The 24,679-nt window shown below is 47.2% G+C and overlaps 1 protein-coding gene across 18 annotated transcripts in view; it reads right to left on the bottom strand.

Annotated features, from left to right (window-relative positions):
- The window catches only part of LOC138753929 (vinexin-like), an 83,492-nt gene that overhangs the window by 56,445 nt on the left and 2,368 nt on the right, over positions 1–24,679 (bottom strand). For 5 of the 18 annotated variants that reach the window (XM_069917502.1, XM_069917503.1, XM_069917514.1 and 2 more), the window contains exons 2-6: positions 9,261–9,292; positions 6,692–6,746; positions 5,499–5,546; positions 5,028–5,276; positions 3,673–3,784 (exon numbers count right to left, since the gene is read on the bottom strand). In XM_069917502.1, the coding sequence (XP_069773603.1) occupies positions 3,673–3,784; positions 5,028–5,276; positions 5,499–5,546; positions 6,692–6,746; positions 9,261–9,292 (496 nt within the window). Of the gene's footprint in view, positions 1–3,672; positions 3,785–5,027; positions 5,277–5,498; positions 5,547–6,691; positions 6,747–9,260; positions 9,293–10,263; positions 10,360–23,231; positions 23,386–24,679 lie in introns of those variants that run through there. The other 13 variants (XM_069917506.1, XM_069917509.1, XM_069917505.1 and 10 more) reach the window with 13 other exon arrangements.

Raw genomic sequence — 24,679 nt, 5'->3', positions numbered from 1 at the left:
ACAGCCAGATTAATATTCTAGTGTCCCACATTTCTTATGTTTTCTTACTTATTTCATTTTTTTTCCTTCTTTCTTTTGGGGTTAGTTCAATGGGCGAGGGGAGTTTGGTGAGGTTTTTATCATCATGTAATAGATTTGATATTGATATCTGATTGTTATATTTTGTATTTGGAAATTATTACCTGTATCAAAAACTTTTAAATAAAATTCTCAAAACGGTCAACCAGTTTACCTATCTCGGCTGCACCATTTCATCAGATGCAAGGATCGACAATGAGATAGACAACAGACTCGCCAAGGCAAATAGCGCCTTTGGAAGACTACACAAAAGAGTCTGGAAAAACAACCAACTGAAAAACCTCACAAAGATAAGCGTATACAGAGCCGTTGTCATACCCACACTCCTGTTCGGCTCCGAATCATGGGTCCTCTACCGGCACCACCTACAGCTCCTAGAACGCTTCCACCAGCGTTGTCTCCGCTCCATCCTCAACATCCATTGGAGCGCTTACATCCCTAACGTCGAAGTACTCGAGATGGCAGAGGTCGACAGCATCGAGTCCACGCTGCTGAAGATCCAGCTGCGCTGGATGGGTCACGTCTCCAGAATGGAGGACCATCGCCTTCCCAAGATCGTGTTATATGGCGAGCTCTCCACTGGCCACCGAGACAGAGGTGCACCAAAGAAAAGGTACAAGGACTGCCTAAAGAAATCTCTTGGTGCCTGCCACATTGACCACCGCCAGTGGGCTGATATCGCCTCAAACCGTGCATCTTGGCGCCTCACAGTTTGGCGGGCAGCAACCTCCTTTGAAGAAGACCGCAGAGCCTACCTCACTGACAAAAGGCAAAGGAGGAAAAACCCAACACCCATCCCCAACCAACCAATTTTCCCCTGCAACCGCTGCAATCGTGTCTGCCTGTCCCGCATCGGACTTGTCAGCCACAAACGAGTCTGCAGCTGACGTGGACTTTTTACCCCCTCCATAAATCTTCGTCCGCGAAGCCAAGCCAAAGAATAGATTTGATATTGATATCTGATTGTTATATTTTGTATTTGGAAATTATTACCTGTATCAAAAACTTTTAAATAAAATTTTCAAACATTTCAAATGCTTCTATGAAGTTCCTCTCCGCCTCCCAACCCCATTATCCTGAAGTCCAAGGAATCCAGTCCAAGAGCTGTCAAGCATTCCTCGTATGCTTGTCCCTTCATTCCAGGAATAATTCTTGTGAATCTTCTCCGAACCCTCTCCAATGCCAGCACATCCTTTCTTAAATAAGGAATCCAAAACTGTACCCTGTACTCCAAGTGGGGCCTCACCAGTGCCTTATAAAGCCTCAACATCACATCCCTACTTTTGTATCGAATTCCTCTAGGTATGAACGCCAAAATTGCATTTGCTTTCACCACCGACTCAACCTGGAGGTTAGTCTCCTGCATGATGACTTTGAAATCTGCATTTTGGATTTTCTCCCCATTATAATAATAGTTTGCCCTTTTATTCCTTCTACCAATGTTTGCATGACTATACACTTTTCAACATTGTATTTCATCTGCCATTTTGTTGCTTCTTCTCCTCATCCATCCAAGTCTCGCTGCAGCCTCTCTGTTTTCCCTTCATTACTTGCCCCTCCACCTTCCTTTGTACCCTCTGCAAAAGTGGCCACAAAGTCATTTATTCCGCAATCCAAATCTTTAACATGCAACGTAAAATTTCCCCCTGTGGAACACCAGTGGTAACAGGCAGCCAACCAGAATCGTATCCCCTTATTCCCACTTTCTGGTTCCCATGCTAGTATCCTCCCTGTAATTCCATGGGCTCTCATCTTGTTAACCAGCCTCATAGCAGCACCTTGTCAAAGGCCAAATCTACACATCCATTACATCTCCATTGTTTGGCCTGAGTGTGGTTTCCTCAAAATATTGTAGTGGGTTTGTCAGGCAAGATTTACCCTTCAGGAAACCATGCTGACTTTGGCCTATCTTGTCACGCACCTCCAGGAACTCTGTAACCTCATCCTTTACAACCGACTCCAACAATTTCCCAACCACTGATGTTAGGGAAACAAGTCTATAATTTTCTTTCTGCTGCCTCCCTCCCTTTTTAAATAGCAGAGTGACCTTTGCAAATTTCCAGGTCTCTGGAACCAGGGCAGAATTGATTGATTCTTGGACCACCATTACCAATGCCTCCACAATATTTGGGAGAATGTGGTAAAATTTAGAGTAGGATACATACATACATTTTAAAACAGATCTTATTTGAAAGTCTGAAGAATACATATTCAGTAACATTGCAGGATCTCTGGAGAAAGTGATGCACATTTCACAAGTAGGTGCTATTTGAAATGACCTCATGAAATGAATGACCATTGTTTTGGAGGGGACAAACTGGCTACAAGTATCTTTCTGCAAAGTGCTCATTGAAAGGTCACTCCTGGGTTTTATTTATCTTGACCAAGAGAGGAGAACTCCTGTGATTTGCTGAAGAAGGTGGGGGTTTTGCAAGTGAGAGGGTCACATGGGCTTTCTGGCCATCTCAGTTAGAGAGAGAGAGAGAAAGAGACAAGTTAACAAGTCCTCTCAGCTAGTGTGTGTGACACTAAAGGAGCTGAACAGAACAAGCCAGGAAGAGCTGGTTGGAAACAAAGTTCCAGAGCAGTGGATGACTGGAAGTACTATCTGTCTGATGTTTCTCTTGGAATAAATGGAACAGAAAGGAACTCTGTGGTGGCCTGAAAGAAAGAGGTTATCATCTGGAGAACCCCGATGGGGCAAGTTTCATCAGCGAGACATTGAGGTGACTAATGGTGGTACCTCAGTTGTGGAAATCCTGGAACAAATCTCTCTCTGCAAACCTTACAAGAACTTTCCTGAGCAGTAAACATTTACCTTTTGAGCACCAAAACCTGGTGAACTTTATACATGTTACATTCTATGCACAGTATAAGAATTCCCTAGAACCAGAGAACTTGGAAGAAGGAGAAGTGAGATTGAACTGTGAACCAAAAAGCTTTTCTTAAGTTTACACACGCATTACATACATGTGCGCTTAGAATTAGAAGGGGATTAATTTGGGTAGTTAAGTATAGAGATGGGTTGAAGTTTGATTCTGTTTTCATGCTTAAAGTTGATTTAAAACAACTTTTGTTTTAAAAACTACTTGTCTTGGTTAATGTCTATTGCTGCTGGGTTTTGGGGTCCTTTGGGCTTGTAACACTCTACAACTACTTCTTTCAGAACCTGAGGGTGCATTCCATCTGAAAGGTCTAAGGAGAGACTTCTCTACCTTAAGCCTTTCAGCTTCCCAAGCACCTTCTCCCTGGCGATCGTGGCTGCACTCGCCTCTCTTCCCTGAGTCCTTTAAAGTCTGGTGTACTGCTAATGTTTTCCACAGTGAAGACTGATGTCAAATACTCATTCAGTTCTTCTGCCATCTCCTTGTCTCCCATTACCACTTCTCAAGTGCCATTTTCTATCGGTCCTATATCTACTCTGATGTCTTTTACACTTAATATACTTCAAAAAGCTTTTGGTATCCTTTTTCATATTGGTTGCTAGCTTCCTTGACCTTGGCATTTAATGACCCAATCGGGTACTACGTGCCCAACCTCTCCACAATGTGCCTGGATCCCCACCATTAGCTGGACGTTCAAGCAATCACTTACCTTGAAGGAATGCTGCATTCGTATCCACAGAAGGAGAGGCCGACCTCATGGCGTGACTTCCAAGCCCATTCAACACTGCAGCCTGTGAAGAAGGGAGAGTGGGGTGAAGGAGCTGAAGGAAGAGAGGGAGAGAGAGAGGAGAGAAGAGGGGAAGGAAGGAGCAGGAGAAACACCAGACCAGGAAGAGAGAGGAGGGAAGTGAGAGAAGGGTGTGTGGGAGGGTGGGCAGTCAGGAAAGGAGAAGGTGAAAAGGCGGGGTGAAATGAGGGAAGAAGGAATGGAAGGGGTGAGGGAGAGGGTGAGAGTGAAAATGGATGGGTAACAGCAAGAGAGGGAAGATGAAAATCACAGTAAAAATGAGGAGAGAGATGGATTGCAAGAAGAAAAGAGATTCAACAAAGATGGTAACAATGAGAGGAAGGAGCAGGGAGAGGCATGGCTCAGCGAGAGAGAAACAAGAGAGAATAGGAAGGAACAGGGAAGCCAAAACATGAACATAGTGACACACAGACAAACTGGTACTCAGTACAGTGTGTAGAGTGACAGACTGACCGATATCCTAACACCATAACAGAGTAACAGACCCACCAGTACTCTTGCAACATGTGTACCTAACGGACCCACCGGTACTCTAGCACCAAGTGTGCATTAACGGACCCACCGTTACTCTAGTGCCGAGTGTACATTAATGGACCCACCAGTACTCTAGCACCATGTGTACAGTTACAGACCAACTGGTACTCTAGCACCAAGTGTAGTGTAATGAACCCACCGGTACTCTAGCACCATGTGTACAGTAACAGACCGACTGGCACTCTAGCACCGAGTGTATAGTAACGGACCCAGCGGTACTCTAGCACCATGTGTACAGTAATGGACTCAGCAGTACTCTAGCACTGAGTGTACAGTAATGGAACGACTGGTACTTGAGCACTGAGTGTACAGTAATGAACCCACCGGTACTCTAGCACCGAATGCACAGTAACAGATCCACCGGTACTCTAGCACCATGTGTACAGTAACGAACCCAGTGGTACTCTAGCACTGAGTGTACAGTAACGGACTCACCAGTACTCTAGCACCGTGTGTACAGTAACAGACCCATTGGTACTCTAGAACTGAGTGTTTATTAATGGACCCACCAGTACTCTAGGACTGAGTGTAAAGTAACAGACTCACCGGTACTCTAGAACTGTGTGTACAGTAACGAACCCACCAGTTCTATAGCACCCTGTGCATAGTAACAGACAGATATCCTGACACTCTGCACTCCCAGTCCGGAGTGCCCAATGTTCCGGGTACAAATTCTCATTCTCCAGCAGGGTGTAATGAATTCCCATACTCTGTTGACCTACCTGCCAGGACTCAGTCTGGTTGTCATCTGTCACCGTGGTCTCTGGTAACTCCTTGTTCAGTTCTCTCTGAAGCTGGCAAGGGATGGAGTCATTGGATGTGGGAGGGTCCTTTGTATCAGGACAAGTTTGGGTGACTGACTCCAGCCGGGGATTCGTTCGCTTCGGGACAATTCTATTTGTTTGTTCCTCCAGTTGTACACTCATGTGCTTGGAAATCAGGAATATTTTGTGCTGCAACATGGGAGCATCCTGGGAAGAGATGTGGATCAGGGAGTTTATATATATGTGGGATCTCCTGCCACATTTGCTTTTCCTCATCACCTGAACTTCATCTCTCATGTCGGATGTATATTCTCTCAAACAGCTGCTCTCTCTGGACTTCCCAGCCCCCATTTTACTGTTGCCCTCACCTCCTTCAAATTCCATGCTTTAATAAGATCTCGTCTTATCCAAACCTTGCTGAAATCTTACCAAATTAAGAACACCCATCCCGAAGTGTCCTCCTTTTGAACTACGATACTGAGGGGGATGAAACACAAACATCTGCAGACTATGTAATTGTAGTAAAACACATAAAATGCCGGAGGAACTCAGCAGTTTTGCAGCGTCCATCGGAGATTAAAGATATATTACCAATGTTTCAGGCCTGAGCCCTTCTTCAAGGTAGAAGCAAACAGCAGGCAGGTGTCTGAATAAAGAGTGGGGAGAGAAAGGGGGAAGAATGGGAGGGAGAGGAGTTCAGACCAACAGATAAGGTGTTAATTGGATATGATGAGGAAAGGTGAGAATTGATTTTGGCTCTGTGAAAGGAGACAGAGGGAAAAGGGTGAGAGAGAGAGAGAATTGGAGAAAAGGAGATGAGGAGGGGTGGGTTTAATGGAAACCGGAGAAGTTGATATTAATGCCATCTGGTTTGAGGTGCCCAGATGGATGATATGTTCTTTCAATATGTGGGTGGTGTCAGTCTGACAGTGCATGAGACCGCGGACAAACATGTCAGTAAGGGAAGGGGATGGGAACTTGAAACGGGCGGCCATTGGGAGATCTACGCTATTGCAGCAGACAGAGCCAAGGCTCTCAATGAAGCAATCTCCCAGTCTGCGCCCAGTCTCTCCAATATCGAGGAGACCACAACACTACAGTTTTGGTACTAGGCCAATTAATTCCCCAATGCCACATCCAGTCTGGCCCCTTCCCTTGTTGGACTATCTACATATCATTTCAACTAACCTCCTGGATGCATCCAACATCTTGTGCCCCATTTAAGTGCCAGGCTCTGAAAGAGTCTCAGTCAACATTGGGGAAAATCACCCACTGCAAGAATCCTGCTGTTTTATATCTTTCCAGTATCTGCCTGTATTTCTGTTCCTCCATCTCCTGACTATTGCCAGGTCTATAGTCCAACCGTGATTGTACCTTTCTCGATCCTGAGCCCACCAAGATTTTCTTTCTCAACTTGAATAAATGCGTGGAACCCCATCCCTGCCTCTGCTTGTGTGGGACATGGTGAAACGTGTGGAACCCCATCTCTCTCCCCTAGTGTGGGACACGGAGAAACGTGTGGAACCCCATCTCTCTCCCCTAGTGTGGGACACGGAGAAACGTGTGGAACCCTCTCTTGGTCATTCCTAAAGTGCCTCGTGGAATAAAAGGTATTTACTCACCTGTGACTGCATGCTCCTGTCCACAGACTCTGTTACACTCATGTCCAGAGTGACACTACAGGGGTACACAAGAGAATGTAGCAGCCGGGTAAGTGCAGAGTCAGCAAGATTTTCCCACCACCCTCGCCACCCCTGCTCAACACCAGCAAGCCCAAAATCTGACCCACTCACGGTCCCGCCAGAAGAAACATCTGTTGGTGTTCGCAGGACCCCAGTCTGTCAAACACAGTCACTGCAGAACCATGGGGTGGGGCTAGGGTTACCAAAACACAGGCGCACCTCACTCAGCCTCTCTCACATGACGAACAGGGAATAGATCTCTACAAATGAATGAATCAATAACAGTCATTGCCATCTACACAAGTACAATGTACAAGGTGTGGTGAAAGTCTTTCTGCTGCCGATTTCCAGGCATGGAAAACAGTCTAACTACAAATACCATGAACACAAAGCACACGTCAAAGAGAAAATAATAGATAGTAAATAGATCAGGAAGAGCAGTCATCTCAGTAAAGAAAGATTCACTGCAGCATTTAGCAAGGATTGTGTAGTGATGGGAATGTGGACAAGTAGGGACCAGAATTAGCAGAGAAAGGAGGCAGTCATTCAGAGGCCAGGATATGTGAGCTAGGGACACGGTGTACAGTGGTAGAGTTGGGTTCCACACACTTGTTCCATGAGGCACTGTAGGAGGGATAATTGGGGATAGTATCGTTAGGGGAATAAACAAAATTCTCTGTGGCAGGGACAGGATATGCTGAAGCCTGGTGCCTGGGTTTGGGATGTCTCATCTACCTGCAGAGGAATTTGCAGTGGGAGGGGAAAGATCCAGTTGTGGTCCATGTGGTTACCAACGACGCAGGGAGAACCAGGAGAGGTTCTGCCAAGGAAATTTGAGGAGCCAGGCACCAAATTTAAAAAGCAGAACCAAAAAGGTGGTCATCTCTGGATTACTTCCCGAGCCACGCGCAAATTGGCACAGGGTCCAGAAGGTTAGAGAGTCAAATGTGTGGCTCAAGGATTTATGTAGGAGAAGTGGGTTCCAATTCATGGGAAATTGGCACCAGCATTGGGGAAGGAAGAAACTGTTCAGAGGTGACAGGCTCCATCTGAGCCGAGATGGGACCTGGATCCTGGTGAATCACATAACTAGGACTGTGGACAGAGCTTTAAACTAATAGTAGGGGTGGGGGTTCATCAAATTGGAGAGAGATGGAAGATGTGAAAGAAAAGATTGTGGAGAAAATAAAAGCAAACGTAAAAAAAACTGTGTCGAGGGGATAAAAGTCAGTGTAAAAGAGGCAAAGACGACCAGATTTTAAAAGCACAATGGGTATAAGGGCATTTTATCTGAATAGCCCTAGTAGCCGAAACAAGGTCAGTGAACTTGTGGCACAAATCAGTACAGACGGTTATGATTTAGCGGCCACTACAGAAACGTGGTTACAGGGTGGAGAGGATTGAGAATGAAATATCCAAGGATGTCAGAAAACACAGATGGATAGACAGGAAGGTCAGGGAGGAGGGCTAGCACTTAGTTAAGGGTGAGATCAGGCCAATAGGGAGAGATGATATCAAAATCTAAGGGGAAAAATGTTGTATCAACTTGGGTAGAGATTAGGAATTGTAAAGAGAAAGTATCACCAGTGAGAGTTGTCTAGAGGCCACCCCATAATAACGTTACAGTGGCCCAGGCAATAAACCAAGAAATGTCGGAGGCATGTACGGATGGACAGCAGTTACCAAGGGATGATTTTAACATAGATGGGGTGAATCAAGTTGGTTGAGATAAACTTGAGGAGTTCATAGATTGGATACGTGGTGGCTTTCTTAAACAGCATGTTACTGAACCAACAAGGGAACATGCCATCTCGGATCAGGTCCTGTGCAACGTGACAGGTAAAATTCGCAATCTTGTAGTTAGAGATCCTCTTGGAATGAGTGATCGCAGAATGATTGAGTTTATCAAACAAATGGAGGGTACAATAGTTCAGCCTAAAACCAGTGTGCTGTGCCTAAACAAGGGGCTGAGGGAGGGGTTGACTGGGAACAAGGGTTTTATGGAGGGACGGTTGAGGAACAGTGGAGGACTTTCAAAGAGATTTTTCATGGTGCTCAACAAAAGTGAGGACATTCATGGTGGGGACAGCCAGCCTTGGACAACTCGGGAAATAAAGGAAGGCGCCAAACTGAAACCTCATGCACACATTCACCAAGAGTAAAATGGGAAACCAGAAGGTTGGGAAAACTTTAAAACGCAACAAAGAACCACAAAGCAGGTAATAAGGAGAGGGAAGGTCGACGATGAAGAAAGATTAGCACAAAATAATATAGAGAGTAAAAGGTTTTTGCAAAAGGGTGGCTAAAGTGAACGTTCGACAATTGAAAGTTGAGAAGGGAGAATGAGGAAATGGCTGAGGCTTTGAAGACTATTTTGTCGCAGTATTCATGGTGGAGGACACGTTAAACATGCCAAAGACAGATGTTATGGATGTGATGGGAGGTGAGGACTTGGATGAAATAGAGGTTGTACTCAGAAAACTTGAGAGTCTAAAGATGGATAAATCACCTGGTCCTGATGGAATTCATCCCAGGGGATTTCTGAAAGAAATGGCAGAAGTTATAGACAAGGCTTTGGTGATAATTTACCAAAATTCTCTGGCCTCTGGGCAGGACCCGATGGATTGGAAAATGGCGAGTGTCACGCCACTGTTCAAAAAAGGATGTAGGCAAAAGGCAGGGAACTACAGGCCAGTTGGTTTAACGTCTGTAGTTGGGCAAATGCTTGAAACTATCGTAAAAGAAGAAATAGTGAGGCATCTGGAGAGAAATGGATCCGTCAGGCAGATACAGCAAAGGCAGGTCCTGTTTGACAATTGTACTTGAGTTCTTTGTGGATATAATGAGTGTGGTAGATAGAGAGGAACAGGTGGAAGGTGTTTACTTGTATTTCCAGAAAGCTTTTGATGGCACATGGATGACATACAGAAGATAAGGATGCATCGAGTGGGGGGAGATGTATTAGCATGGATCGAGGATGGGTTAACCAATAGAGAGCAGAGAGTTGGGGTACAGGGGTGCTTTTCTGGTTGGCAATCGGTAGTGAGAGGGGTGCCACAGGGGTCAGTGCTGGGCCTTCAACTGTTCACACTATGCATTAACAATCTGGAAGAGGGGGACAGTGTGCAGTGTATTTGCTGATGACACTAATTTAATGACACCCCACCAGCCCCCGCCAAACCAGCCCTCACCATATCAGGTCCCGTTCTACCAGGTCCCAGTCCACCAGCTCCCACCCCAACAGCCCCTGCCCCACCAGCTCCTGCCGCAGTAGCTCCCACCCCACCAGGTCCTGTTCAATCAGCTCTCCTCTGACCAGCTCCCATCCCAGCAGGATCTCCCCTGTGACCACAAGAGAGCACCTTTCAACACAGGGTTATCCTTGTGCAGGTTATTTTGTATTCTTACCGCAAAGGTGCAAACCAGCTCTCAGGGTAATTCCATTAATATCATTTTCCTCACATTTCCATTAACTCCCCCCAATTCTCTAGCCAATGAATCCACTGACTCACATGTCTTTGGAATGTGGATGGCAAGTGAGGAAACACACGATCACAGAGGGAGCGTGAAAACTCCACACAATCCGCATTGAACTGGCATCACTGGAGCTGTGGGGCACAGAGCAGCTTGGTTTCCAGTTCTCCCAGTCAGCTTCTGTGGCACTGAAATCATCCATTATTCCAACTGTCTCAGTGTCATGACAAACCAATGGCATTTGCAGGTAAGTGCATCCCCCAGATGGAAAAGGGACTCTATCTGCTGTGAGCAGAGTAGTGCTGTTTGTAATGGCCACATACCAAGAGATCCTCACAGATCATAATCATTTCAAACTGTGTCAGCCCTGTGGTGGACAGAGTCAATGGAAGTCACTCAGATGACAGGAGATATGTAACAGTTGTAATTCCTCAGGGGTTTGCGGAGGTTCAGTATGGCATTGGAAACCCTGGCAAATTTCTGCAGATGTGTGGCGGAAAGTGCAGCTGCATCATGGTCTGGGTTGGGGACACCAGTACCCCTGAGTGTAAAGTCCTGCAAAAGGTCATGGACACAGCCCAGGACATTCACAAGCAAAACCCTCCCCACCATCGAGAATATCTACAGGGAACGCTGCCGTCGGAGAGCAGCAGCGATCGTCAAGGACCCTGACCACCCAGCCACTGCCATCAGGAAAGAGGTGTAGGATTCACTCTCCTAAAGGCACATCATCCTCAAAGACGGGAGAAGATCATTAGGGGATGTGGGGATGCAGAGGGGTGGTTTTTCCCTGTTACTGTAGTCAAATCAAGCATAGTTCTGTACTATCAGTTTGTTTATGTTTCTTTATTTGTTTACAATGTGTACATTGAGTACAGCTTTTCTATGAACCGCCAATAAGTGGTCATTCTGCCTCGCCCACAGGAAAAAGAATCTCAGGGCTGTATGTGATGTCGTGTACGTACTCTGACAATAAATCTGTATTTTGAGTTGACTGGGTCGGGATGTGATAAAGTAGATTAGAGAGTAATTTTTTAAATCCTATACACAAGGTTTTAATGATGCTGCTTCTGAGCATGACAATTATTACTGAACTTAGATTTGAATTAAGTTATTGATTTAGTTTAATCATTAATCTCATTCCAGCTTTGTTCCAAAGAGGAATGTAAACTCTGCTTACAGCACAGTACAAATCCGGAAGTATGAATGAGGAAAGTGGATCCTGGGGAATTCCACGTCCCCTGCTGTCTTTGAACAGCAGCTGAACGAAAAGGACCCAACCAACGTTCCTGGAGTTGGAACAAGGATCAAAGTTCTCTTACCAGAAACCTCCCCCACTTTGCTGAGACTCCAGAGACCAACGTGTGACCAAGTCCACAAAGCCACGTGGAAACTGTGCACAAACTGCCCTCCAAAAATAGACCCACTAAATTGAACACCTTTGCTCTGTCCACATCAGTGACAGGGATCTCCCAGTGCCCCACCATTTCAATTCTGCATCCCACTCCAGACACGTTTGTCGTGCACTGTTAAACCAAGGCCACCTGTAAACTGGAGGAGCATCATCTAATTTTCCGTCTGAACACTCTGCATTAACATCGACTTCTCCAGTTTCTGCAAGCCCACTCCCTGTTCTCCCTCTCTTCCCCATCGCTGTCTTCTTTCCTCCATTTCTTCACCCCCTTCCCTCTCCATTCACAGAGCCATCCCCTCTCCTCCCCGTTTGTTGCTGTGCCCTCCCTCCCTTATCCACCTATCCCTATCCTACCCTGTATCTATCCTACCCTGCATCCCTCCCTCCACCATTTTGTTCAGGTGCCTGTCTACATTTTCCCATACCTTGATGAAGGGCTCAAGCACAAAACGTTGGTTCTGTATCTTGATCTTTGCTACATAAAGGACCCTGTTTGACCTGCTGAGTTTCTCCAGCATGGTGATTTTACTTCAACCACAGTCTCTGCAGACCTGTGTGCTTTACTCCACTAAACTGCTGCCCTTGTCCTCACTGAGTCCAGAACACATGAACCTGACTGCTGACCCACAGGAGCTTCTTGTCTGACTCCCCTGAGCTCTGCTCCCTCAGGGCAGAGTTACGTCCATCAGAGGGTTAATGCAGTGACACAGGGGTTAATCCTGTGCAGTGGGAGAGCGGCTGATTCACTGTGTCCGAGCAGTTATTGCGCTGTTGTTCCAAAATCCCATTGGTTGGATCCGGGAATTGTGTGCAGTATTCCAAAAGGCCAGTATTACTCATTCTTTTCCACAACACCAAGCCAACCCGCAATTTTGCCTGTTGCTAGGATACTTTGCTCACTTGGAGATGGCTTCAGGAAAGGCTGAGACCAAGAGGGGGAGGGTCCTACAGGATTGGGCCACTATTTCTTTAGTTGTGTCAAGTTTATTGTCATCTGATTGTACAAGTAAAACCGGATGAAACAGCGCTCTCCGGTCCTCGGTGCAAAACACAACCAGATATACCGTATATTTTGGCGTATAAGTCGACCTTCAGATAAGTCGGGTCCCCATTTTCAGCCTTATTTTCATGATTTTATCATGCATCGGGCATATAAGTCGACCTTCTGTGGTGTGCTGAGGTAGCAGAAAGCAAGCACAAAACTCAAAAGACTGTACATCAGGCTTTATTCAGGTAAAAGTCTGAACACCAGTTCATGCTTCGGTGGCTCCCGTGTGACTGGCTCAGGAGGAGCTGGCTCAGGTCGATATTCGGGTTGTCTGATTGACAGCCGGCCAGGTGGAGTCAGCCCTTAGGTTGTCTTCCTGCAGGTATAGAGATCACCCCCTGCTATTGGCTGGTAGTCATATTGCCACACCGTCCAAAAATCGTATTGACTGGTCTGTTGGGTGTTGCCAGAAGGTGGTTGTTATCATGGAGCCTCTGGCAAAATGACAAAGGGATGAAGCGAGTTTTAAGTTACAAGTCATAGATGGCCAAGAAATCCAGCGATTTCTTTCTAATCTACTGGTAGCTTGAAAAATTTGTTAATAGGTTGGGTTCTTTTTTGGTGAGTCGTCTTATTCGCCGAATCCACTTCGGTCTTTTTATTTTGGAGCTGAATTTCAGGACTCATTTTTGTATCTGGCGTATAAGATGACACTGATTTTTGAGGGTTTCAAGACTCGACTTATATGCCAAAATAGAAGGTAACACAAATACAGACAAATGATACACATGCAGAACAAGCATTAATCTACACAGATAAATAAACGCTCTTCTGTAAATATGAGAGTCTCGGACGGTCAGTGTGAGCAGTTCCTTTGGTCATTCAGCGTTCTCACTGTCCGTGGGAAGAAGCTGTTCCTCAGCCTGGTGGTGCAGGCTCTGATCCTCCTGGATCTCTTTCCCGATGGGAGCAGGTCTGTGTGGGTTGGAAGTGGTCCTCAATGCGCGCCCTCTACAGTCAACGATCCTGGTAGATCACATCGATGGGATGGGAGGGAGACCCAGTGATCCTCTCTGCCACTCTTATGGTCCTATGAATTGACCTCTATCCATTTCTCTGCACTATCCGTACCGCACTGTGATGCAGTCGATAGAGCTTCTATAGAAGGTTGACCGTAGCCTTGCTCTTGCACATTCCTGACAAGTGAGGTGTGCCCTTGATAGGTCACTAGTTAAGTAAACTCCAAGGAACTTGGTGCTTTTCACTCTCCACTGCAAAGTTGTTGACATGTAGGGGAAGGTGGTCATTCCTTTGTCTTCCTGAAGTCCATGATCATCCTTGTGAAGGCAAACATTGAAGATCGTTGGCCTCACTAGCTCAGGATATCCAAAACCGTCTCACAATGGATGAAGTCTGGTTCAAGGGTATGAGACATCCTGGGGGTGGAGATGTCCACAGGAAGATCCTATGGGGTGGTACGGTTGGCGTGACGGTGAGCACACAGGGGTATGAGTCCCGCACCATCTGCAAGGAGTTTGTACGTTCTCCCCATGTCTGCGTGGGTTTCCTCCCACCCTTCAAAAATGTATTAGGGGTTGTAGGTTAATTGGTGTAACTCACAGCACAGACTCGTGGCCTGAAAGGGCCCGTTACCGTAAGATATATCTAAATAAAATAAAATGGTGTAGTGACGCGTGGCCTACCCCGCGACCAAAAAAGTAGCGATGTCCGAACACAATGATTGAACAGGCAACCTTCCTCCATAGGCCTCAATGGCAACGGAGGAAGTGGACCAATCAGCAATCGGCCACACCCACTGATGATGTAGCAGCAAGACTTGGCCGGCCTATAAAAGGCAGAGCAAATGACCCAATAAATCAGTACTGTTTGTACCCTTGAGTGTGCATGTCTTCTCTAGAGCTCTAACCCAGACCTAAAATGCACAGTGGCATTGGCACATTGGGTGGTGAGAACTGAGGGAACTCCCTAGGCTTCTTCTGGTAGTCACACATGAACGTTTCCATTTGCGAGGCATCAGATTAAATCTTTGTTCAAAAATCAGGACCTCAGACAGTGGAGCGACACTGTGCCTGGACCCAGCCCTGTGTGTCTGTGCAGCAGTCACTGTGCCTGGATACAGCCCTGTGTGTCAGTGCAACGGTCACTGCGCCTGGATCCTGCCCTGTGTGTCAGTGCAACGGTCACTGCGTCTGGATCTAGCCCTGTAAGCATGACAGAGCAGCATCTCTTCTTTACCAGCTCCTCTTCTCTCAAACCTTCCCTCACCTCTTACACCCTGTCCAATCTCCTATCTCCTCTTAGCCCACCCTCAGGAGTTTACATGTTAAATGAAACTTTGATGAAACTCTCACAGGATCAATTTGATTATTAACTAGGGTCATGGTCGCTGACGTAGGTTAACCAAGGACTGCATTTCTAGAACAAAACACCTCACAAACAAGGGAATTCGCCAGTCAATTATTTTTTTTTTGTCAAGACTCACAATGGCTAATCTCTCAATATTGCTGCAATAATATAAAGCCAAGGACACTCTGTGAAGCAACGTCAAGTAACATCAAGTCAAGGCCCCTTTATTTATCGTTTATATCGTGCTCACGTGGTAAAGACGAGATAGTGTTTCTCCAGGACCTTGGAGTAGATTTACATGAATATAGGTTAGAATAGAATGTTAAACACATTAAAATATTAAGGTGTATACAGTAAAAGTCCATGGTACCCAATACACATCTGTTCCGGGAATTCAGGAGCTTGATGGCTCGGGGAAAAAGCTGTTGCCCAATGTGGACGTGAGGGCCTGAGTGCTACGGTACCTCCTACCGGACGGCAGATGGGAGAACAGTTTACGTGAGGGGTGTGTGGGGCCCTTCACAATGTTTACTGCCTTTCACTTGCATCGAGTGTTGTCGACGTCTTTCACGGTAGGAAGAGAGCCCCTAATGATCTTTTCCGCTGACCACTACCCTACTACTACAGGGTCTTGTGGATCGAAGTGGTACAGCTTCCAAACCAAGCGGTGATGCAGTTACACAGGATGATCCTGATACATCCTCTGTAGAATGTGGTGAGAATGGAGGGTGGGAGATGGACTTTCCTCAATCTTCGCAGGAAGTAGAGGTGCTGCTGGGCTTTCTTGACGATGGAGCTGGTGTTAGGGACCAGGTGAGATTCTCCGCCAAGTGCACTCTGAGGAACATTTTGTACATTTAAATATTTACATATAAAATCCCAACTTTCTGTAACTCCGGCGGGCTGCAGGCGACTGTGGTCAAAGGACCCGCACCAGGGGCGTGAGAGGGTGCCAAGGGTGCTGAAGGTTTCCTGATTGTGTCGGAGGTTCGGATCTGGAGCTCCAGTTGTCAATGGTTTGAAGAGGAGTCTGTGCAGCTGCAGAGGTTGCGTGAGCGCTGGAGGCGAATCCACAGACACGGCGACTTTGGTGGGGGGGGGCGCTCTCTTTTGCTTCTCTTTCTCTGACTTTGAGAGGTGTCTGGCAATTTCTGCTGATGGTGAATCTGTCTGCCTTATTTTTTAATTTAGACATGTGGCCCAGTAACAGGCCCTTCCATCCCACAGCCCATGCCGTTCAAGTATCTCAATTAACCTACAACCCCCATACGTTTTGAAGGGTGGGAGGAAACCGGAGTATCCGGAGGAAACCCACGCAGACTCGGGGAGAACGTACAAACTCCTTACAGACAAAACCGGATCACTGGCGCTGTAACAACGTTGCACGAACCATGCTGTCCTGATGGCAGACTGAAGCAAATTTCATGTAGTATTACACCTGTTTTAATATTGGCGCATCATCAATAACTCCAAACGATTGAAGTTCAGCAAAATGATAGGGTTTTATTTGCTATAGAATGGAAGTATGTCCATGTTGCTTGACTGTCTTGAACTGGGGAGGGGGCTGTGAGCTACACTTCCGCACCCTCCCCTGTCCTTCTATGCCTTCACCTGGTCACCCATCCCACACCCCTACCCTGCCCTCTCCTCCTCCCTCCCTTCCCTTCCCCTCTACCACCTGCCCCAGCCTCCCCCACGCCTGAGGAGCCACAGGAACAGTTGGCCAATGGGTGTGCCCAGACAGATAAATATATCCATACAGTGGTTTACCAAAACTACATGACAAAAAAAGGAACTGAATCTAGCTCCAGCCTGCAATTTATTGGTGCTGCAGTTGTGGCGGCCTGCGGCGGTGGCGATCGAGCCGGCTCTCCGGGTGGCAAGCGTAGCCAAAGGCCATCAGTCCCCACAGCGGCACTGGCCCCAAGAAGTGAACCGGTGGGTGAGGGGCAAGGGCAGGGGAGCCAAAAATGGCGCTGGCCTTGCTGCACAGCCAACAGACAGGGACAGAGCGTGGGGAAGAAGGGCCTTATTATGCAGGAAAGTATCCCACGCACAGGAAGCCCGCTTTTGTTATGCATGTAGTGACGTCAGCCAAGGGGGGCTACAGCGGGAACAGTGCAAGTATAAAAGTCGGGCCTGAGCCTTAATAAAACTCAGAGCTTAACCTGACTACACTATGTGTGTGTCTCCTTTCGAGTAGTGCACGGCTACATAGTATCAATTATTCTGCGTATGAACTCCTCAACAACTGAATTAGATCACAGTGTGGAATTCATTCCCAGATCGCACTATTCTAACGCCAAACCCTTGCTTGTGTTTCAAACTGCAACACACTCTCAGGTACCTGAGATTCTCCATGCAAATGCACAGTCCCCTTTATTTGACTCCAGCTCACATACACACAGATACGTTATTCTACTGACATAAAAGGTCGGGACTAGATTCCAAACTATCACTCATCTTGTGTACAAGTCATTCAAACAGAAACCATGGCTGACCAGGAGATCCACTCCTGACTGAAGCCTGGGTCTGAGATGTCCCTGATTGATTCAAGTCATCTGGGACTAAGTTTTGCAACTGAATGGAGTGAAAGACGGAAGTCTGCAGACACTGTGATTTGTGGTAAAAACAAAAATGCTGGAGGAACTCAGCTGGTCTCACAGCATCCATAGGAGGTAAAGATGTATAACCTTTGCAAGGCTATCAGGGACACCAAGAGGCAATATCACGCCAAGTGGGAATCCCAGGGGAAGCTCACAGACAGCCCTCCCCCCCAAATTGTGGCAAGGCATGCTTGCTATTGTGGGAAGATTCCAAGCAAGAACCATCCCTACCTGACAAGCTCAGTGGACTTTGAACGTCAGTTGATGTCTCCTGTCTGGACATCTGAGGTGGGCCTGTGCACATGGTCACTTCAGAGAACGGCAGACCGGCCTTCCTGAAAGTGTAACCACAGAAAGCGACTGGCTGTTCCCTGAGAACCTGTGCAGAACAGCTGGTGGCAGTGCTCACAGACACCTGTCCCTGCTCATCGGCCTCCCGTCTGCTTTCAGAAGACCACCTAACCCTAACTTCAGTGCCACAGAAAAGCAAGACATTGTGCCTTATTGACTGTAATACACGTGTTGGAGAAACACAGTAGGTCACGCAGTATCAGAAATGCAACAGGTTACGCATTATCTGAAACCAAGCAGGTCACACAGTACCAGATACACAGTACCAGAAACACACGAGAAATGGAGTACCAGAAACACATCAGGTCATGCAGTAATGGAAACGCAGTGCCAGAAATGCAGCAGAAAAAGGTAGTACCAGTAACACAATGGGCCACGCAGTTCCAGAAACACACAGAAATGTAGTGCCAGAAATGCAGGACCAGAAACACAGCAAACCTATTGCTGACTTCCTGGTGGTTCCGACATCCATTTTCATGATGTTTCGAGAGGCCGGTCATAGCTCACGTTAACTCCAGCCTCCCAGATGACCTCGAGCCACTCCAATGTGCCTGCCATTGTGACAGACCCACGGCAGATGCTATTGCCCCAGCCCTGCATTCAGCCCTGGGGCACCTATGACAGACTATTCATTCAACATCATAGACCCAAATGGGCAATTTGCAACTCCTGGATCTAGGTCTCAGCTACAGCTCTTTGGCCAAATACTGCTCGAACTCCATCCACGTTTCCGGATGACACCACCATTGTCAGCCAGATCCCAAACAACAAGACAGAAACCAGGAAGGAGAAAGGGCAACACTATATCATGCCCCTTTATTTTTTGCATTACCTTTTGTATTTAAGTATGGGTTGACTGGCCTGGATAGCACACAAAACAAAGAGTTTCATTATATCTCAATATATGTGACAATAAAACAAGTCAATTCAAATTTATAGATCCCTCAAGAAGATTCTAGATATCTTCTATTCTGCATATAACCACTGAAACCCCTTATTCAAATTTCACCGTGAAACACTTCATCTCAACTTTTGACCCCCTGGATTAGATTCCAGCCTGCAACCCATAGACCATCCAGCTCATCGGGTCTTCCCTGCCATTCAATCATGAGCTGATCCATTTTCCCACTCAGCCCCACTGCCTGGCCTTTTCCCCATAACCTTTGATCCCCCAGCTAATCAAGAACCTTCAATCTCTGTCTTAAATACACCCAATGACTCGGCCTCCACACCCGCCTGTGGCAACAAATTCCACAGATTTAACACCCTTGGGTCTCAGAATCAGAATTTATTGTCATGATCATGTCACAAAATGTGTTGTTTTGCAGCAGTATCACAGGGCAAACATTTCTTTAAACCACATGCAAGAAAAAGAAAAAAGTCAAAGTGAGGCTGTGCCTGTGGTTCATTGATTATTCAGGAATCTGGTGGCAACGGGGAAGACGCTGTCCTTGTGCCGCTGGGGACTCGTCTTCAGGCTCCTGTACCTTTTCCTCGATAGTAGCAGAGTGAAAAGGGCCTGACCTGGGTGGTGGGGGTCCTTGAAGATAGAGGCCACTTGTTTAAGACACTGCCTCTTGTGGAGGTCCCCGATGGAGTGAAGTCTGGTGCCTATGATGTTGCAGGCTGGGTTAACAACCTTCTGGAGTTTTTTTCTCGTCCTGAACATTGGTACCTCCGTACCAGGTCACCAGCCAGAATGCTCTCTATGGTACATGTGTAGAAGTTTTTTGAGTCTTTGGTGACAGACCGAATCTCCTCAAACACCTCACAAAGTATAGCCACTGGTGAGCCTTCTTCATTATGGCATCAACGATGGCATGGCAACCGATCTCCTTCCCTGTACGCTTCCTCATTGCCATCCGTGATTCTGCAATAACTGTGGTGTCATCAGCAAATTTGGAGATAGTGTTGGAAATGTGCCTGGCCACACAGTCATGGGTGTAGAGTTTGAGTAGAGCAGTGGGCTAAACATTTATCTGTGAGGTGCATCTGTGTTGATAGTAAGGAAGAGACTTTGTTTCCGATTCATACTGACTGTGGTCTTCTGATGAGAAAGTCAAGGATCCGGTTGCAGAGATGGGTGCAGAGGTCCATAGTCTCTTGTTAATTTGTATATAATCCTCCCCTTGAACCCAAATAGAATCTAATATTTAACACACCCAGGGATATATTACTCTCTATAAATAAACCCTGGAATGTCTGGATTAGATATTAAGATTTAATTCACTTCCCGATAATCGGGACTTCTTTAATTAACTCCTTGGTATATATTGGCATATAGACTGAAAGTCCCTGAATTAGAATACTGCTTGGAATTCACTCCAAGATATGTGTTAGTCTGAAGAAAACCGTGCTCCATTACCCTGAATTAAAGTGCAGCCTGGACCTCCCACAGAAGGGGTAAGGAGGTTTAAGGGTTAACGTTGAGACCAGCAGTTGGTGAGAGACATGCTGCTTTTGATGGAGTTGGAGGAATCAGTGACTCACTTTCAGTTCCTGTCACTGGCACAGCAACACACAGAGTGGTTCGCCCACTTGAAACGGAGAGCAGAGGTTTCAAGAGTGGGCAGAGCCCATTGTGCTTGATTCGCCCCATGGATAGTCCCTGAAGGGTACGGACAGGAGGGGGAAAAGACAGGATAACACCGGACAAGGAAGATTTTGCTTCCTGGACATTTTTGACTGCATTTTATGGATCTTGGGCTACTGATTACAAAAATCATCTTAAGGTTTTCCTATCACATATATTTTTGTGACTTCCTGTCATATTTTAAGTCTACTTCAAATTTTAAATTTACACCCAATTAACCTACACCTACAGTACATTTTGAATGGTGGGAGGAAACCGGAGCCCCCAGGGAAACCCACGCAGACACAAACTCCTTACAGACAGCGCGGAATTCGAACCCTGGTCCCGATCGCTGGTGCTGTAAAGGCGTGGTGCTAATCGCTACACTAACTGTGCAGCCTTCAATCGTACAAAACCACCTATTGCAGCATGTCAATGAAAATTCATTATCTGCATTCACACTTGGACTTCCTTGCTGATCTTGGAGCCGCCCGTGACAAACACGGTGAAAGGTTTCACCAGGACATTGCGACCATGAAAAAATGGTATCAAGGCAACTGGAATCCATCAGTGCTGGTTGACTATTGTTGGACACTGATACAAGAGGCATCAGATGCTGAGTACAAACGAAAATCAGCAACAAAACATCTTTAGGTCAGTCGAATGAACACAGTGTGCCAGTGTCATGATGCGATTAAACATGCTAAATTCAATAAAATTTAATGTTTCTCCAACTTCCTAAGTGGTACGCAAACCTGAAATAATCTTCGTGTTCATTTTGAAATAATTTATCAGAATCCCCAATTTTTTTGGAGGAAGCAAAATTTTTGAAAAAAAATTGTTGTCCGGTGTAATTCATGGAAACTGGAGACACTGTTGATGAAGGGATCCCACCCGAAATGTCGGCCATTGCTTTTCTCCCACTGACGTTTCCCAAACTGCTGAGTTTCCCCAGCAGATTCTTTGCTGTTCTGTAATTCATGGCAAATTGATGGCTACTGAACTGGATCATTGTGTACAACGTGCGAAGGGCGTACACTCGTTGGCCGCACCTCACGTGTAGGGAAAGTCATGGAGGTCACAGAGGTGGGAGGCACTGGGGCACAGTGCAAGTGCCGCTGTCTCACTGCTCCAGAGGCCCTGGTTCAATCCCCAACCTAACCCTAACTTCTGGTGCTGTCTGTGTCGATTGCACGTTCTCTGTGACCGCAGAGGTTGCAAGGCTCACTGGGTTAATTAACTGCAGTAAATTGCACCTGATTTTTAGGTAAGTGGTGGAATCTGGGGTGAGAGTGGAGAGAATGGGTTTAGAGTGGGGGTTAATGCGAATGAGTGGACAGCAAGGACCTAGTAGGCTGAAGGGCCTGGATCAGAGAGCAGAATGGGGAAGGGGAGAGAAGAGTACAGAGTGGGGGATGGCCCTGGGTGGGTGGAGTGGAGAAGGGGTGGGCTAAACCAAGGGTGGTGGCAGAATACATCTTTACATCAGAAAGTTTTGGGGATGTCCTAATTCAGAAAAACCAAGACTGCCCTCCAGTGCAGCTCTAACTGGGGTGGGGAAGAGGTCTGTACTGTCTGGGAGGTGGGGTTTGTACTGACTGGGAAGGGGGTATCTGCACTGTCTGGGAAGGGGGGGGGATCTGGGAAGGTGGGAGGGAGGTCTGCACTGTCTGGGGTGAGGGTCTGCACTGTCTGGGGTAAGGATCTGCACCATCTGGGGGAGGGGTCTGCACCATCTGGGGGAGGGGTCTGCACCATCTGGGGGAGCGGTCTGCACCATCTGGGGGAGCGGTCTGCAACATCTGGGGGAGGGGTCTGCACCATCTGGGGGAGGGGTCTGCACCATCTGGGGGAGGGGTCTGCACCATCTGGGGGAGGGGTCTGCACTTTCTGGTGGGCCGCGCTGTTTGAGAGGGAAGGATCAGCCCTCTGTGGTGCACCGTCCTTCTGATATGTAAACCTGAGCCACCGATCTTGAGGAGATGTGAAGTAGTTTGAAGATCAGAGGAAACCTCCCTGGAGACAGAAACATCAGGCCACAGCACCTCTGGCTGTGGGATCTTGCTGTGCACACATTCACGGTCGTGGGGTCCTTTCCAGGTACTCACTTCTCAGTGAGTGAAGTGTGGTGCAGGAATGCACCTCATTCTTCCTTTGAAAGGCAGGAGTTCACTTCTCCTCAGACGAGGTGACACATTCTGTCTGTGTTCTCTCCCCATCAACCCCAAGGGAAATCTCTCATTATTCAGGTATATGCAGGAATCCAGCTGCCCTCTCTCTCTTTCACCTCCTGCCCAAGGTTTGCCAGGCTGACTGGCTGATGATTGCTAGTCACCAACACCGTGGATTGCTGGTATGCACTGATACACACACACATGGACACACACCTACATATACTAGACACACAACACATTCACATACAAGTTCATGCAGAGACACAACCAAACACACACAAACATGCCAACAACATATGCCAACAAAACATACATATTTGTATACACACAGACGTGGGCTCTGACACTAACTCTGGGAGACGCACACCCTGTCACAGCGCAGCTTAATGTGACTCAGACACTGGTGAAGAGACTGACAGACCCTGGAATCAGTGGTGTGGCCGCCCTGCCAATACATTCTTTTCCAAGCCAGCAGTGGAAACTATAAAAAACATTTCCTCTGGGCCCTCAATTTTGGATGAAACATCGACTTACAGTTGCAGCTTCAGTGTTGCTTCTCCTTTCCTTTATCTTTTGGTCCCCCCAGCAGCAGGGCTAAAGTCCTCTACCAAGTTCACGTTTTGACTGGAGCACTTTCCTGCCACTCATGAAGGTCATTTGGCCAGGGTGTATGTGAGTGAAATGCAGAGAGGGAGGGAGGGTGTGGAGAACGCTTTGCAGTCACTGCACAGCGGAGTACTCAGCAGCTCTGAGTTATTTGCATCCGATCTGGCTCTGGCACTGGGCACTGAGCTGGGCTTTAACTCACTCCATGCCACATTTGACCAGCTGAGATGGGGTTCTCTTTCACCCCTCTACGTCGGAGAGACTGGGAGATCACTTTGCTGAGCACTTCTCTGTCCACCAGAATAACGTGGATCTCCCAGTGCCATCCATTTCAATTCCCCACCGTATTCCCTTGCAGACATATCTGTCCATGGTCTCATGCACTGCCAGCCTGAGATCACCCACAAACTGGAGGAACAGCTCCTCATCTTGCATCTGGGCACCCTCCAACCGGATGGCTTTAACATCAACCTCTCTGGCTTTTGTTAAACCCATGCCCCCACCCCCTCACTTTTTTCCCCCATCGCCTTCCACCAACTTTGATTCTCTCTCCCATTCCCCTTTCTCCTTTCGCACAGACATAATCAGTTCTCACCTCTCCCCTTATCAGATCCAATGAACACCTTTTGTTGGTCTGGACTCCTCCCCCGGCCAGCACTATCTCTCTTCTGAGATTTCCTGGTTTTTGCTCATTCCTTGAAGAAGGGCTCAGACCCAAACTGTCAGCAACAAATGTCTCTTATGGATGCTGAAAGACCAGCTGAGTTCCTCCAGCATTATGGTATGTTTTTACTCATCCATCCATGGCCCATCCCTTCACAAGCAAAGATGAACACGGTGCCTTGTAGTTTTTCAGCTTTAGGCACTGTGTGCCAGGGCAAAGTGCTTGCCCAGGACAAATGCCTCCCTCTGGGTCCCATGCCACTGGGCCTGGCAGAGTGCGAGGCACGACAGCCAGAGTGACACAGGATTGCCCCACAGTGGTCTGTTCCAAGACCGTGCTCACTGGCTGTTGTCCTTACGGACCCTTCGCCCACCGGGTTTGCTGCTGCAGATCGCTATGGAAACTGTTTCCCGCGCTCTGTCACAGCTGTCAGCCTGATATGTGCTATTTGCCCATTGCTGGGGTCCTTTCCAGGTACTGACGGCTGGGCGAGCCGAGCCCGGGGATTTGAAATCGGAGTTGCCTTCTCCTAGCTTTTGCCTAAAGAGGCAAAACCTGCAAGGCAGCCGGTTTTTACTAAAGTCAGGATAAATGGATGTTTTCTCTGACTGGCCCCGGACAGTGGGAAGTGGGGTGACACAGGGGTCTGTGCTGGGTCCGCAGATGTTCACCATTTACACTGATGATGTGGAAGAGGGGACAGAGTGGGGTG

This window comes from Narcine bancroftii, chromosome 2 (genome assembly GCF_036971445.1).
Source record: "Narcine bancroftii isolate sNarBan1 chromosome 2, sNarBan1.hap1, whole genome shotgun sequence".
NCBI lineage: Eukaryota > Metazoa > Chordata > Chondrichthyes > Torpediniformes > Narcinidae > Narcine > Narcine bancroftii.
Note: the sequence above shows the minus strand (reverse complement) of the source record. Positions and strands in the feature narration are given on the sequence as shown.